General features: G+C 30.6%; 1 protein-coding gene across 3 annotated transcripts; it reads right to left on the reverse strand.

Moving 5' to 3' along the window:
• Nucleotides 1-8429: 8429 nt before the first annotated feature.
• Nucleotides 8430-12975, reverse strand: LOC112289418 (uncharacterized). Of its 3 annotated transcripts, none has more exons than XM_073537566.2 (8): nt 12408-12975; nt 11790-12122; nt 11419-11521; nt 10646-10822; nt 10085-10540; nt 9642-9888; nt 9306-9387; nt 8430-9172 (listed from the first exon to the last, which is right to left on the reverse strand). In XM_073537566.2, the coding sequence occupies exons 2-8, from the start codon at nt 11949-11951 to the stop codon at nt 8975-8977; spliced, it is 1425 nt and encodes a 474-aa protein (XP_073393667.1). In that variant the 5' UTR covers nt 11952-12122; nt 12408-12975; the 3' UTR covers nt 8430-8974. The 3 variants fall into 3 exon arrangements, with proteins under 3 accessions (XP_073393667.1, XP_073393666.1, XP_024390378.1); XM_073537565.2 differs by having other exon boundaries at nt 12404-12975; XM_024534610.3 differs by having other exon boundaries at nt 10742-10822; nt 12404-12973.

Genomic DNA, 12975 nt, shown 5'->3' on the forward strand with positions numbered 1-12975 from the left:
GACATACAATTGTCAAAATTGATATATTTTAGTTGATCTTGGAAATTTAAACTTGAAATATTTTAAGAGCATTAGTGATATCATAATACATGCACCTAAATTAGGTTTTGGTATTTTAGAGAAAATTTAGAATTTTTATAAATATTTAAGTAAAAGGCTATATAAAAAGATATTAAGCCTCATCTTGATCCCATTATTATCTCTTTTAATTTTCTTCTTGTAGTCTTATTATTTTTTTTATCTTTAGTATATTTCTTACATTATAGCAATAAAATACCATATCATAGAGAAATTTATCGAAAATAATTGGCACCTCTAAAAGGAGATGATTAAATTTATTCTAATCAGTAAGGAATTATAGAAGATTATAGGTGGAAAACATAAGAAATCTATTTAATCACTTATAGATCTAGTTGAATTTGATAAATAGAAAGATATAGATAAGTGGGCATTATCTACAATTTTTCAACATCTCTCTAGTCTAGAATTCATGACAACAAGCAAAGCAACAAGTGTAGAGGCCATATAGAAGAATCTGGAAGAAATATATGAGATTAAAAATACCTTAAGCCTATTGTTCTTGATGTACAAGTTTTGGACTGCACAAATGAATGAAGGTGATAATATCATTACTCACATAAGAAAATTACAAGAGATGATTGAGCAACTTTCTTAAATTAGAGAAAAAGTTTTAGATATATATTTTATCATAGCATTATTAGGGAGAATTTTAGAGTCATACCATACTTTGGTAGTATTATTGAGAATTCAACCTCTTCTTGAATTGACATTAATTATGGTCACAACTCAACTATTACAATAAGAATTTCACAATAAGAATGTAAGATTGACCTTTAAAGTGGCATTGGTTGTAGAAAGGAAATCCAAGCTACATTCTCATACTTATATTTATACAAGGTCTTTACATAATCACAAAAAGTTTGAAAGGAAGATAAATTTGTCTTTGCAATTGCATTATCTGTCATTATAAGTGACAAAGAATGGTACATCAATTTTGGTGCTTTTTAGCACATGATGGAAAATCAAAGTTGGTTTTTCAGGTAAAAAAATCTACCACAAGGTCCTAAATTCTATTTTGGCAACAATACCAGACATGACATCAAAGAAAAGAATAAGATCTCTTTTCAGTTTTCAAATAATATTTGAAAAGTTATATATGATATCTTGTACGTTGAAGAATTGGCCAAGAATCTACTTTCTGTTAGTAAAATGATATATCAAGGTTATGAAATATAGTCAATTTTATGGCTAATACATGTCTTATTAAATGAGATAATGCAACCATCAAAGATGTTAATTATAATAGCTTGTACAAGCTACTATGATCTTGGATGAAAAAAATAAATAAAAATAAAAATAAAAAAACTTCTATTATTATAGAGACAAAATAAACTTTGAACAAGGCTAATTTCTAACATCAACAATACAGTCATCTTGGCATTTTGGGCTTGAAAAAACTACAAGCAAGTAATATGGTGATTCATCTAAATATATGCAAAAACATAAAGTTAAAATTTCACAAAGAGTGCATTTATGAAAAGAAATATCATGATATTTTTCTAACAAAAGATGATACTTGTGCAACAAAACTCTTAGAATTGATATATTTTGATATAAATAGTCCTATAAGAACAACATCTCATAGAGGAACAAAATACTTTGTCACTTTTATTGATAATTTCTCAAAAAAAGATTTGTATATTTCATGAAAAAAAAGTTTGAAGTCTTAGATAACTTTAGGATTTTCAAGGTTCTAATTGAAAAAAAAATAGGCTTGGAGATTCAAAAAGTATGTAGTGACAATGGCAGATAATACACATCTAAGGCCTTCAAACAATTTTGTGAGTAATATGGTATTGAAAGACAATTTTTGATGCCTTATACACCTCAACAAAATGGAGTTGCAAAATGCAAGAATCTGACATTGTTTGAGGATGTGAGGTGCATGTTATAGCATAAGCAACTTCCAAATATATGGTAGTAAAAAGCCATCAACATTGCAATATATGTCTTTAATTGAGTTCCTATTATAGCTATGGAAGGAAAAACATTTAAAGAAGTTTAATCAAGTATAAAACTTGTAAGATAATACCTTCATGTCTTTTGATGTGATGCCTATGCACATGTTCTACATAAAAAATATACAAAGCTTGATTCTAACAGCAAGAAATGCATATTTTTGGACTATATTGAAGGTACTAAGTGCTATCATTTATACAATGTTGAAAATCGCTCCATAACTAAGAGTTGTGATATTAAGTTTATTGAATATTAAGACTCTAAGAAAATAGAAGGAAATTTAGAGATTTCTATTAATAAATCTTAAAAAATAAGGATTAAAATTGAGTCTATAGAGACTTCATCAGATTCAAAAAGTAATAGTGATAATATAATGGAAGATTTGGATACTAACAAAGGTCACCAACAATCAATTGTTGAATCTTCATCTTTAATTTAAGGTATTTGAACACAAGCACAAGTACTTGAACAACAACTTGCGACTTTAATTCCATCTCTAATCCCACTTCCACCTCCATGTTCACCTTTATCAATGATGATGCATATAAAAATCCAACTTTTGGCACAATAAGTAGTTGATGAATTAACATGGGCTTGAATTCCTTCAAAGTCATTCATATCATCAGTATGTATGGCACATATTTTTTATACAAGCATTGAAGAATCGGCTACTATCACTAAAGCTATGAAAAAGGATGATAGTTGGAAGTGAAAAGAAGTAATAGATTCAAAGTACCATAGTCTCATTGACAACAAGACATGGACTTTGATACCATTATCAACAAATAGAAAATTAATTAATTACAAATAGATTTTTAAGATCAAATATAATACACATAGATTAATGGAGCATTATAAGGCAAGACTTGTTGAAAAAGGTTATGCACAAAAAGAAGATATTGATTACAATGAAACTTTTATTCCATTGAAAAAAATGACCTAAATTTGTATACTTCTTGCACTAGCTACAATTGAAGATTTGAAAGTTCGTCAAATAGATATTAAGATAGCATTCTTGAATGGAAATCTTGAAGAGAAGATATATATGGATCAATTAGAAGGCTATATATTAGAGAGTGAAGAATGATTAGTGTATAAATTGTCTAAAATTTTCTATAAGCTCAAATAATCTCTTATGGCATGATATACAAAGATAGATATTTATTTTGCCTCACAAAGTTTAAAAAGAAGCCATATTGATCCTAACATTTATGTATTGTGAATAATTAGTAGATTCTTTATCATTATTGTACTTGTCAAAGACATGAACCTCAAAGAATTAAAATATCAATACACTCTTGTGTCACTCAAAAAGACTAAAAAATCACTCAAAGTTGATATAATATTAAAGTAGAATGGCTATTACCAAAGACAAGAAGACTTAGAAAGTCTTAAAACAAGACTAAGGACTAGAAATGCATTGACAAGAGTAAAGAAGGCTTCACTCTTATCTCCATATATACTCTTAACTAGGAGCTACATGGTGATGTTGACTTTGCAAGACATCTTTCTTAATTTATAAGTTTTTTATATGTCTGTCACATAATTAACTTGTTCCACAAGCTACCAATATGTGGTTAACTTGTTGATCAAGTTTCTAATCTACTAATCAATTACAAACATATGTAAAGTCAAAGTAGCATCCATAAAGTTTTTAAGAAGCATTTCTAAGAAATATTATTAAAAAAATCTATTTTTACCTACTTCTACTTGATCATATAGGTAAATATTAGAATAAATATGTATGTCAGTAAAAATACTCTATATGAATGACTTGATTCTTGTGTCCAATAATAAAGAACTTCTCTTCAAAACAAAGAAAAATTTAATTGAAAGGTTTAAAATGAAGAATTTAAAAGAAATCCATTTCATTTTGGGCATGTACATTATGAAGAACCAAAATATTCATAAAATCTATCTGAGTCAATAAAAATATATAAAATACATCCTTTAAAGATTTAGCATGAAAGATTATATATCTTTGGCTATACCTTTGGATTCTAATAGAAAATTGTCAAGAAATATGAGTCCACAGATTTGTGAAGAAGTTGAAGCAATGAAGTCGATTCTATACTAAAATGCAGTTGGTAATTTAATTTATGCAATGATAGGAAGTTGGGCCAATATTTCCTATCTAGTAGGAATTGTTAGCTAATATATGGCAAATCCTAGCCCACAATATTGGATAGCAATGAAACACATTTTATGATATCTTCAAAGCACATCAAATCATATGCTATAATATCATGGAAGTTCTTTGAGTTTACAAGTAATTGGTTATTGTGATATAATCTATACAAGAGATACTGAAGCACAACATTTGACCATTAGGTATTCATTCTTGTTGGTTGGTGGTGTAATTAATTAGAATAGCAAGAAGAAACCAATGGTCATATTATCTACTATCAAAGCAGAGTATATAGCAGCTATTCATGCTATAAAAGAAACAATTTGACTTCAAAGACTTTTTAAAGACATTGAATTTTTACAAGATAATCTTTTGACTATTTTTAGTGATAATCAAAATTACATTTTTCTTTTAAGATATTCTATAATCCATGCTTGTATTAAGCATGCTGAAATTCACTATGACTTTATTTATAAAAAAATTAAAAATAGTAACATTAATTTAGTTTTTTCTAGGATTCAAGATATAATTATAGATATTTTGACCAAAGGTCTAACTTGTGAATAACATTATAAATTCAAAGAAATGATGGATATCATCAAATTGAATTAGTCTAATATGTCATTAAAGAGAAGTATTAATAAAGAATATAATTCTTATTAGAAAAAATATAGAATAGGCGATTGACATTGCTTTACTAATTGATAAGTTGTAACCACTATTTGTTGGTAGTAATACCATTTAGTTACCATAGCCTGCTAAACTATTATACAGCCTAAGAAGACAAGTATCCATATATTAATTAGACATTGTTGACTAGGCTAGTTGTTTGTATGTTCATATTAGAAAGTCCATGTGGTTAGACATTAGACTAATAATATAAAAACTCAAACTCAAAGCTCATTTTGGCAAGTGGTTTTAATTCTCTTCTCTTCACATATCTGTACTTCTATTCTAATAATATACTTTCTCATATTTTATCACAGCACATCATTTATATATAAATTTATAAGATAATATAAAGGTCTTTTAATTATTTTATTTTTTTAATTACTTATCTTTATATGTCTTATATTAATCTTAGATATTTATGTTGATTCAAAAGATATTTTACTTAAAGAAATCACCTTAATTAGAAGGTATGTAATTTATAAATATTCAACAAAATATTTGAATTTTTTTAACTTAAATCAATATTAATTCATAATACAACATAATACTACTAACTTCTATTAAAATAAATAAGTTACAATAAAACTTCAATCATATAGAATTCTATACTAACTTAATTATGAATTAAACTTAAAAAACATCACTTTGATTAATACAAAAAAATTTTAAAAAAAAACAAAAACAAACAAAAAAAACAACAACAACAACATCAAAGTCAAGTTTACACCAAACAATCTAGATGAGACTTTTGATGTCAATTAGATAATTAAAATACCAAATCAAGAGCATCCCTTTAATCTAACTTTCTTGTAAATTTATACTATTACTATTTAATTATGGTAGCTAGTTGTCTTTCTTTGAGAAACTATTTTATTATTTTTTCTTGGATTATTCTAATCAAAATATTTAATTTTAAAGTGAGTTGGATATGTCTTGCCTACATTATATTTTATAATTTGGATGTTTATTCAATTTAAAAGGCTTGATTTTAAGATGTATTGGATGTTTGTGACTTTTCTTAAATTACTATCTAGATCTTATTAATCAAAGTTATTTTTTATTGTTGAAACCTTATTAATTCAAATCTAATGCTAAACTAACTAAAATGGCTATTATCTTATTTTTAAATTAAAAAGTTATTTTTCAAATTATTTTGAATCAAAAAAACAACTAAAAGATAATTCAACTAGAATATTATTATATATATTTATATTTTTGTTTTTAAAAATATATTAAATATAATTTAAAAACTTGAATAATTCTATTTTAATTCTAACTATTAATATTATTTTCAAAAAAAATAACTTTAAAACTATTTATAAGTCTTTATAGTATTTACTTTTAAAAAAAATATAAAATAACCTTAATTTTTATTTAGTACTATAAACTTAAAAGAGACTCTTAATGCTTAGTTATATCCTTAGAAGTAGACATTGCACTATGTAACATATTAAATATTGTATACAAAGATAATTCTACAAACCTTAATAAAAATGAAATAATTGGAAACTCTTTTAGCTTCAATGTAGTAGATTATAATAGCTTAAAGAAGTAAGATTTTTTTTTTTAAACTTTTTTAGGATAATATAAATAAAATTCATAATTTACTATATATAGAAATAAGACTAATTAATTTTATTTAAATTATCCAAACTTGATTGAAGATTCTTTGATAATTTTTACTTAAAAAAAACTCACTTAATGACATATTTTTTAATATTTTTTTTAGTTTTTTTTCTATTTTAGTTATAAATGAAAATTATTTCTCTTGAACTTTTTATTAAGATTTATATTCTAAACAAAGATGATTTAATAGTTATAATTTTTTTTCAAATTTTTTTCTTATATAATTTTGATGTATAATATCTGCACTTTAATATTTTACTATTCTAAATATATTTCAGTGTGTAATATCTTTGTAAATAAAATTTAATAATAATAATAATAATAATAATAATAATAATAATGTTTAATAAATAGGTAATCATAATTAATAGAACTTCATATTTTGTAATTATTCTTTTTATTTCGAATAGTACATAATTTTAATTTTTTTAATCTACTTTTAATCTTTTATAAAACATTAAATTTTTTTTACATGCTTTTTTAATATTTTTTTAAAATATACCTACTTGGCTTATTAAAAATTGGTTTATTAGATTTTTATAATAATTATTTTGCCTTCTTATTATAAATGTGTCTCATAATCAGTTTAAACTTAGATCTAATTTTATTTTGAACCAAATTTAATCAAGTTTTAAGAGTTGAAAATAATCTAATTTATAAAACATGAGTTTGTTTCTAACTATTGGTTAAAAATACATAAATGTTATGACAGACCTACACCTACTTAAGAATATAAAGAGTTATTTACATTATGAAACTTTAACCAATTTGTACATTCCAAAGGTTAGATTCAAAAAACACATATATTTGTTGTAAAAGAATAATTAATCTGAAAAAATACAAATAAACTTCTATAGGTAATTAGATAAATACTAAAGAATTTTCGAAAAGAATATTTATTGTAATATATATATTTCTTGATACTTTTATTTAAACTACATAAGGCCATCAAAACATATTTGTAGGTAAATATGGATATAAATATATAGATAAATATAAACACATTTACATATATATATATATACATATATATAGATATATACATATAGCTATATATAGATATATACATATAGCTATATATAGATATATACATATAGCTATATATAGATATATACATATATATAGATATATATAGATATATACATATATATATAGATATATATAGATATATACATATATATATAGATATATACATAGATAAGAAGAAAATCTTATGCATTATTAAGTTTTTATGGCTTTTTTACTTTGTAAAATTATACTTATTTATCAAAAAATACATTATAACTTGTAATAAAAATCACATGAATTAAAATATAAATACTTTAAATATATTAAAAATAATTTTCAGATAAATAAACATAAATATATATTAATAATATATTTATTTTTTTCTGTATTTAAATAATCATAACCAATTTATAATATAATTTCTAAAATATTTTTTATTTAAGTAATCTTTATTATATTACAATCTTTTTGATTTTATTTATAAATATCCTAAAAAAAAGGTCCAATGTTTTCACGCTCTACCTTTAGAAATTCAAAAATTTAAAATAAGTACATATTATTTATTATAATAGAAATTATTATTTTAAACCATTTATCTTTATATATGTATATTACTTTTGAAAATTTTATTATTATTTTTATCATTCATTTTTTTTAAACAGATGTGTTGCGAATTACTTGCCACAAAATCCTAAATTATTTTAGACTTTAGCTTTGCATGTATTTTAAATTAAATAGACAAATTTGCATAGAAGCTATGAAATTTGTTTAAAATCAATTAGCATTGAAGCTATTAAGTGACAAATACCTGGTAATCTTTTAGTAGTACCGACAGCTACTACACATAGATATGTAAAAGACAAATATAATAAAATAACATCCACTCACTTGTTCTCATTGCATAGCACCAAACTTCAAAACCAAGTATAACATGATGCACAAACAAAACCACACGTTGCTCGCTAAATTACTACGTGACATTCGTTTTCATCAGAAGATGATTGTGGGAGTCTACATCTGCTTACTGCTCCATTTGCAAGGGAAATGGAACGCACTACACAATTACCAGAAACACAGAAAAGTCCATGGTTTGCAAGTAATTTACAAAGATGCATGTGGTTTGTGGGGTCTAAAATTTCTCTTGTACACTGTGCTCACTGGCTTGGAGTTGCTGGCTAGCTTGGGTGAAAAATTAATTATCTGTGCTGTTCGAAAACCAGAAACCTACAGTGGACTTTCATCAGCTGGCAATTCTACACAATACAGACTGCAAAAACACTCAGCACAGAAAGGTCTCAAAGATACTGCTCAAGGCAATCTTCACAGAAATCTTGTCTGCAAACCCATGTGCAGCATCGTTTGATCAGACCTTGCTTGGCCATCCATCATATTGTGGGTCTGACAGAAAATCACGCTGCAGTATGTGTCTCGAATTCCTGTGTCTTGAATTTGAGATTAGAAGATTTTGATGTCATGGAAACTTGCATAAGTTGTCCGAGGTTAAGCAGGAATGCAAAGGAATTTCCGGGGCATCTTCCCTGTGGCACGAATGCGAGAGGAAATCTCCTCGGCTTTCACGATCTCCTCTGCCCTGCTTGCCTCCATAGCAGCCCTCTTCTCTTGTGCCTTGCAATGTGCTCTCGCTACATCATTCTTCATTTTCTCAATGTACTTGGCTCTCTTCTTGTCCAAGTTCTCCTGTCGAAGGAGATGACGCAAGTTGATTTCAGCATCTAAATTGCATCATGGGGCTCATTACATCCAATACGGCAGAAAGAATACCCCTGTTAATGCCTGATTATTCGTCACTCTACTACAAGAAGGTAAGTACCTGGGCCTTGCGCATTTTGGCTTCTGCCTTGGCTTTCATTGTGTTCTCCCATGCCGTAATCTTTGACTCATCCCTTGCATATCTGTCACAATATTTTATTCAATTCAATGTAGTATAGTGTGGGCAGCTAATCATATCTCACTTGTGAGATGTTTCTTAGATATTAGGCAGTAAAATTAGGTCATGTCAAGGTACTGTCCTGGACCTACTGCAGAAAATAAATAGAATTCTGTCACCAAAATTTGCTTTAACAATTAAGATTCTTCCCTGGAGGACTCCACGACAATGCATGACAAAGAATGCGTCCGCAAAAGCCTGGGTATGAAGTTCACTTACCGGTTGTACACTTTAGCCTTGGCACCTTCCTCCCAGGCACGGGCTCGCGACAAAGTCTTTTCATGCTTCACGCGCGCAAGGAGATGCTCCAATTGCGCACCCCCAACTGCTACGATTCCAGAAGCTCGTCTCGTCACACAGTCTGGAAGCTGGCAGCCATCTTTTGATGCCATCTGTGAAGGGGCCTCACTGAGATGGTTCGACAGGTATTGGTACGATAAAGCCGCGTCACCTGACTCATAATACCCTACATACGAGTCGTCATACCGTTGTTTTATTTTTCAGTAAAGTTGAATATGGAGAGATACAGGAAGATTCTAAAAATTAGATAATAGTAATCCTATCGTGATAAAACTTTCCCATTGATTCCTGAAGTCGCCACCCCACTTGAAATTTCACATCAAAAAATCGAGCCTGTTCCTTCCGAACAAGAGATTGATCACCTGATTGTGATGGAGTAGAAATGGTCAGCAAAAATTGCGACTGTGAGTGTGGATTCAGAACAGTGTGTTGCTCCTGATGTTGGTGATACTCCCCCTTGGTTGACTGAAAGCTGGCACTCCGTGTGTTGATTAAAGTGACGACATCATCCCCTGGAATTCCTTGCACAGAGTTCCTTGGCATGTCATTGATGTGCACCTCCTGACCCACCGTGTAGGGTGACGATGGCCTGGAAGGACTTTTGGCCATACTCGCTGCTGCATGGTTGGTAGAACCTGAAGCTGGAGGATTGTTCTGGGCTTCTGCCCCTTGTGCATGGGGTAATTGCCCACATGTTGGGGGGAATGCATCCGCTAGTTCATGAAGTTCTGGCACGGCAGGGAATTCCGATTGCTCTTGCGAGTCAGCCTCGTTGATTCGATTGCATGCGCTGCTATGTGAAGGATCAGGTCCTGTGTCTACACGGCAACATCATCAACTATGATTACTCAGATAAAGTAATGTACTGCTTTCAAAAGAAACATTTTGAATATGTACCAAGGAAATTTACTATTTATGCGCACCCAGCACATGACATCCAAAAGAAGCTCTAACTGACGAAACTGTTAACGCAAGGGCTGTCTCTATTCGCTCTGCATTCAAGATGGTGGGCGGTGTACTCTGATCCTCCTGAAGATGAATGCCGTTGTTCCCGATCGCTATTCGTACTCCAGAGTCATCATGCTTGCCACGCGGCGTCTCTGTGTTGTGGAAGCAAATATATCACTAAGTTATCAATGTATCAAGACTTTACCTTTGTTGAAAATCATGAATAACATGTTTTTTTTCCTACATTTTGATCAAAATGACACGAATTGCCAGAACTCCAAGAAAAACTCTCATGCTCATATACGAGTCAGTTAACTTCTGCATTGATTGTGCATTTGTTCGATTCTGCATGCGGAGTAGATTTTGATTCACGAATTGGGGCTGGTTCATCGACACAGAATAGGCTCCGCGATGTCTTCGAGTTCATCTGGGCTGAACGGTGAACTATCATTGCTTCAATACAGGTGAACGAATGAAGATATAGAACCAGCCACAAGCAAAGCAGCCAGAAAAAACTCTTCGTCTCTCTCGAGCTTTGAAAGTTATCTTTTTCACAGCAGTATTGTTTTTTTTAAAACTATCACCTCTGAACGCTCCTTCAACCTCCAATGTCTCCAAGGCAGATCAGCATCCTTTTCGCTAGAACAAGCAGAGCTAAAGAAGGTTTTTGAAGATGAGAAACAACGCTTTCTCAAAAGCTAAATATAACAGGAACTAAGCGCGATTCCTCCCAGTTCTAGGGTCCCACCTTGTGCATCAGGACCATTTGCACCGAACATCAGTGCAGTCTTGAAAGAGGAAAAGATGTTCTTGGGAATCTCTGCTGCAGCTCTTGCCTTGCGAGGAGTCAACTGAAAAATCGAAATCAGTAATTATATTTAGAATTTTTTCATGTAAGAAAATAAAGACACTATCTAGAATCAAGGTAATGAATTGGTAGAGTAAGGACAAATTACGTGCTCGACACGTAAAGCCCAACATATCTCCAAGGATCTTGCTCACTACTTCACCTACAATATGCAAATTTCCACATTCCTAAAGAGTTCTTCATAAGCTACTCTTTATGAATGGAGAAAACAAAACGAGAATCACAGAATAATTTATCTGATCCAGAAGCACCTGGTTACACGCGTCATTGCATGACTTCTGAAGTTCACCAACGTCAATATGAAACTGGGGTACAGATGCCGGCGTCTTCTCCAGCTCCTCCGTCTCATTCACTGTATGCCCGTTCGAAGTTGGCAAAGAAAATTGCGGTGTTTTGATCACCATAGCAGCCATTCTTGCCCGCTGCTGTATCCAATATGTGTCTCTCGGCCTCTTGTTTGACCTGGAATGTAATGGACTCCGAATGGGAGATTTAATTCCCTCTCTTATTTCCGAACAATGCAGGGATGAAACAAAACTGCAGTCGATTTCTCCAACGTCGCCTGCTTCTTTTTCTACAGTCAACTGCAATTGAAATGCAAGATTAAAGAATAGTTATCAACTTTGGAATGACAGTGGGGGGAATGTGGAACTCCTCTGCCTCGAAATCTACATCAATCAATCAAAAAACCTTATGGGTACCAAAAAGAGTTTTGATGGTAATTTTAATAAATTGCTTCAGAATATCCACATTAATTGGGAAAGTCTGGCTATTGAAAAACTTTACTACTACCCCCCCCCCCCATTGTGTTTAATCAAACGCTTGAACATCAAAGAAATTGCCTAATAACAAGAAGTATGCGTACCTACACATCATATCCAATGATCCACACAAGCCAGAATTCACCTATAAAAAACTAACTAAGTCCCACCCAAATACTGCGAGTCTCTGAAACAAGAACGTCGAAACAGAACAATCCCCCAACTCTCCAAGCCAATGAAGGGCAACCAAAATTCTCCACAAAGAAGAGCGTCTCTAAACCAAAACACAGCTTCGTGTAGGAAGGAAGCCCCGGATCTGAACAATCAAGAGTAGTAGAAACAAGCCCTGGCTGCGAAAGGGATAAAGGGGTAAGTAGGTGACAGAGCTTGAAACAAGAAATCAAACTAAGAATCAAAGACAAACGTTGGCCAACAGACGACGACGTCTCCACCGCCTCAACTGCCAAGAGTTGAAGATGAAGAGATCTCCAATTCACAGAGGGGGACCCAAAAAAGGATTAAGGAACTTGGCGTGGGGGGTAGGGAATTAGCAAGCAAGCAGCAACACAAGATCATGTCCTTCGTCTTCTCCCTCACAAACAAGATTCAGCGATCAGCACCCTCAACAAACAACCCAACAAACAATTTAACAGACTCACTTCGGCTTTGCGGCGTC

The sequence above is a fragment of the Physcomitrium patens genome, chromosome 12, assembly GCF_059467195.1.
Source record: "Physcomitrium patens ecotype Gransden chromosome 12, ASM5946719v1, whole genome shotgun sequence".
Taxonomy (NCBI): Eukaryota; Viridiplantae; Streptophyta; class Bryopsida; order Funariales; family Funariaceae; genus Physcomitrium; species Physcomitrium patens.

What these genes read in the sequence shown, in the direction of transcription:
- LOC112289418 (XM_073537566.2), bottom strand. Translation starts at nt 11,951, where the DNA reads ATGGCTGCTATGGTGATCAAAACACCGCAATTTTCTTTGCCAACTTCG. An exon ending in TTTTGGATGTCATGTGCTGG is followed by an intron (nt 10,541 to 10,645) that starts GTGCGCATAAAT and finishes GTTGCCGTGTAG; the next exon opens with ACACAGGACCTGATCCTTCA. An exon ending in AAGGCTAAAGTGTACAACCG is followed by an intron (nt 9,388 to 9,641) that starts GTAAGTGAACTT and finishes ATATTGTGACAG; the next exon opens with ATATGCAAGGGATGAGTCAA.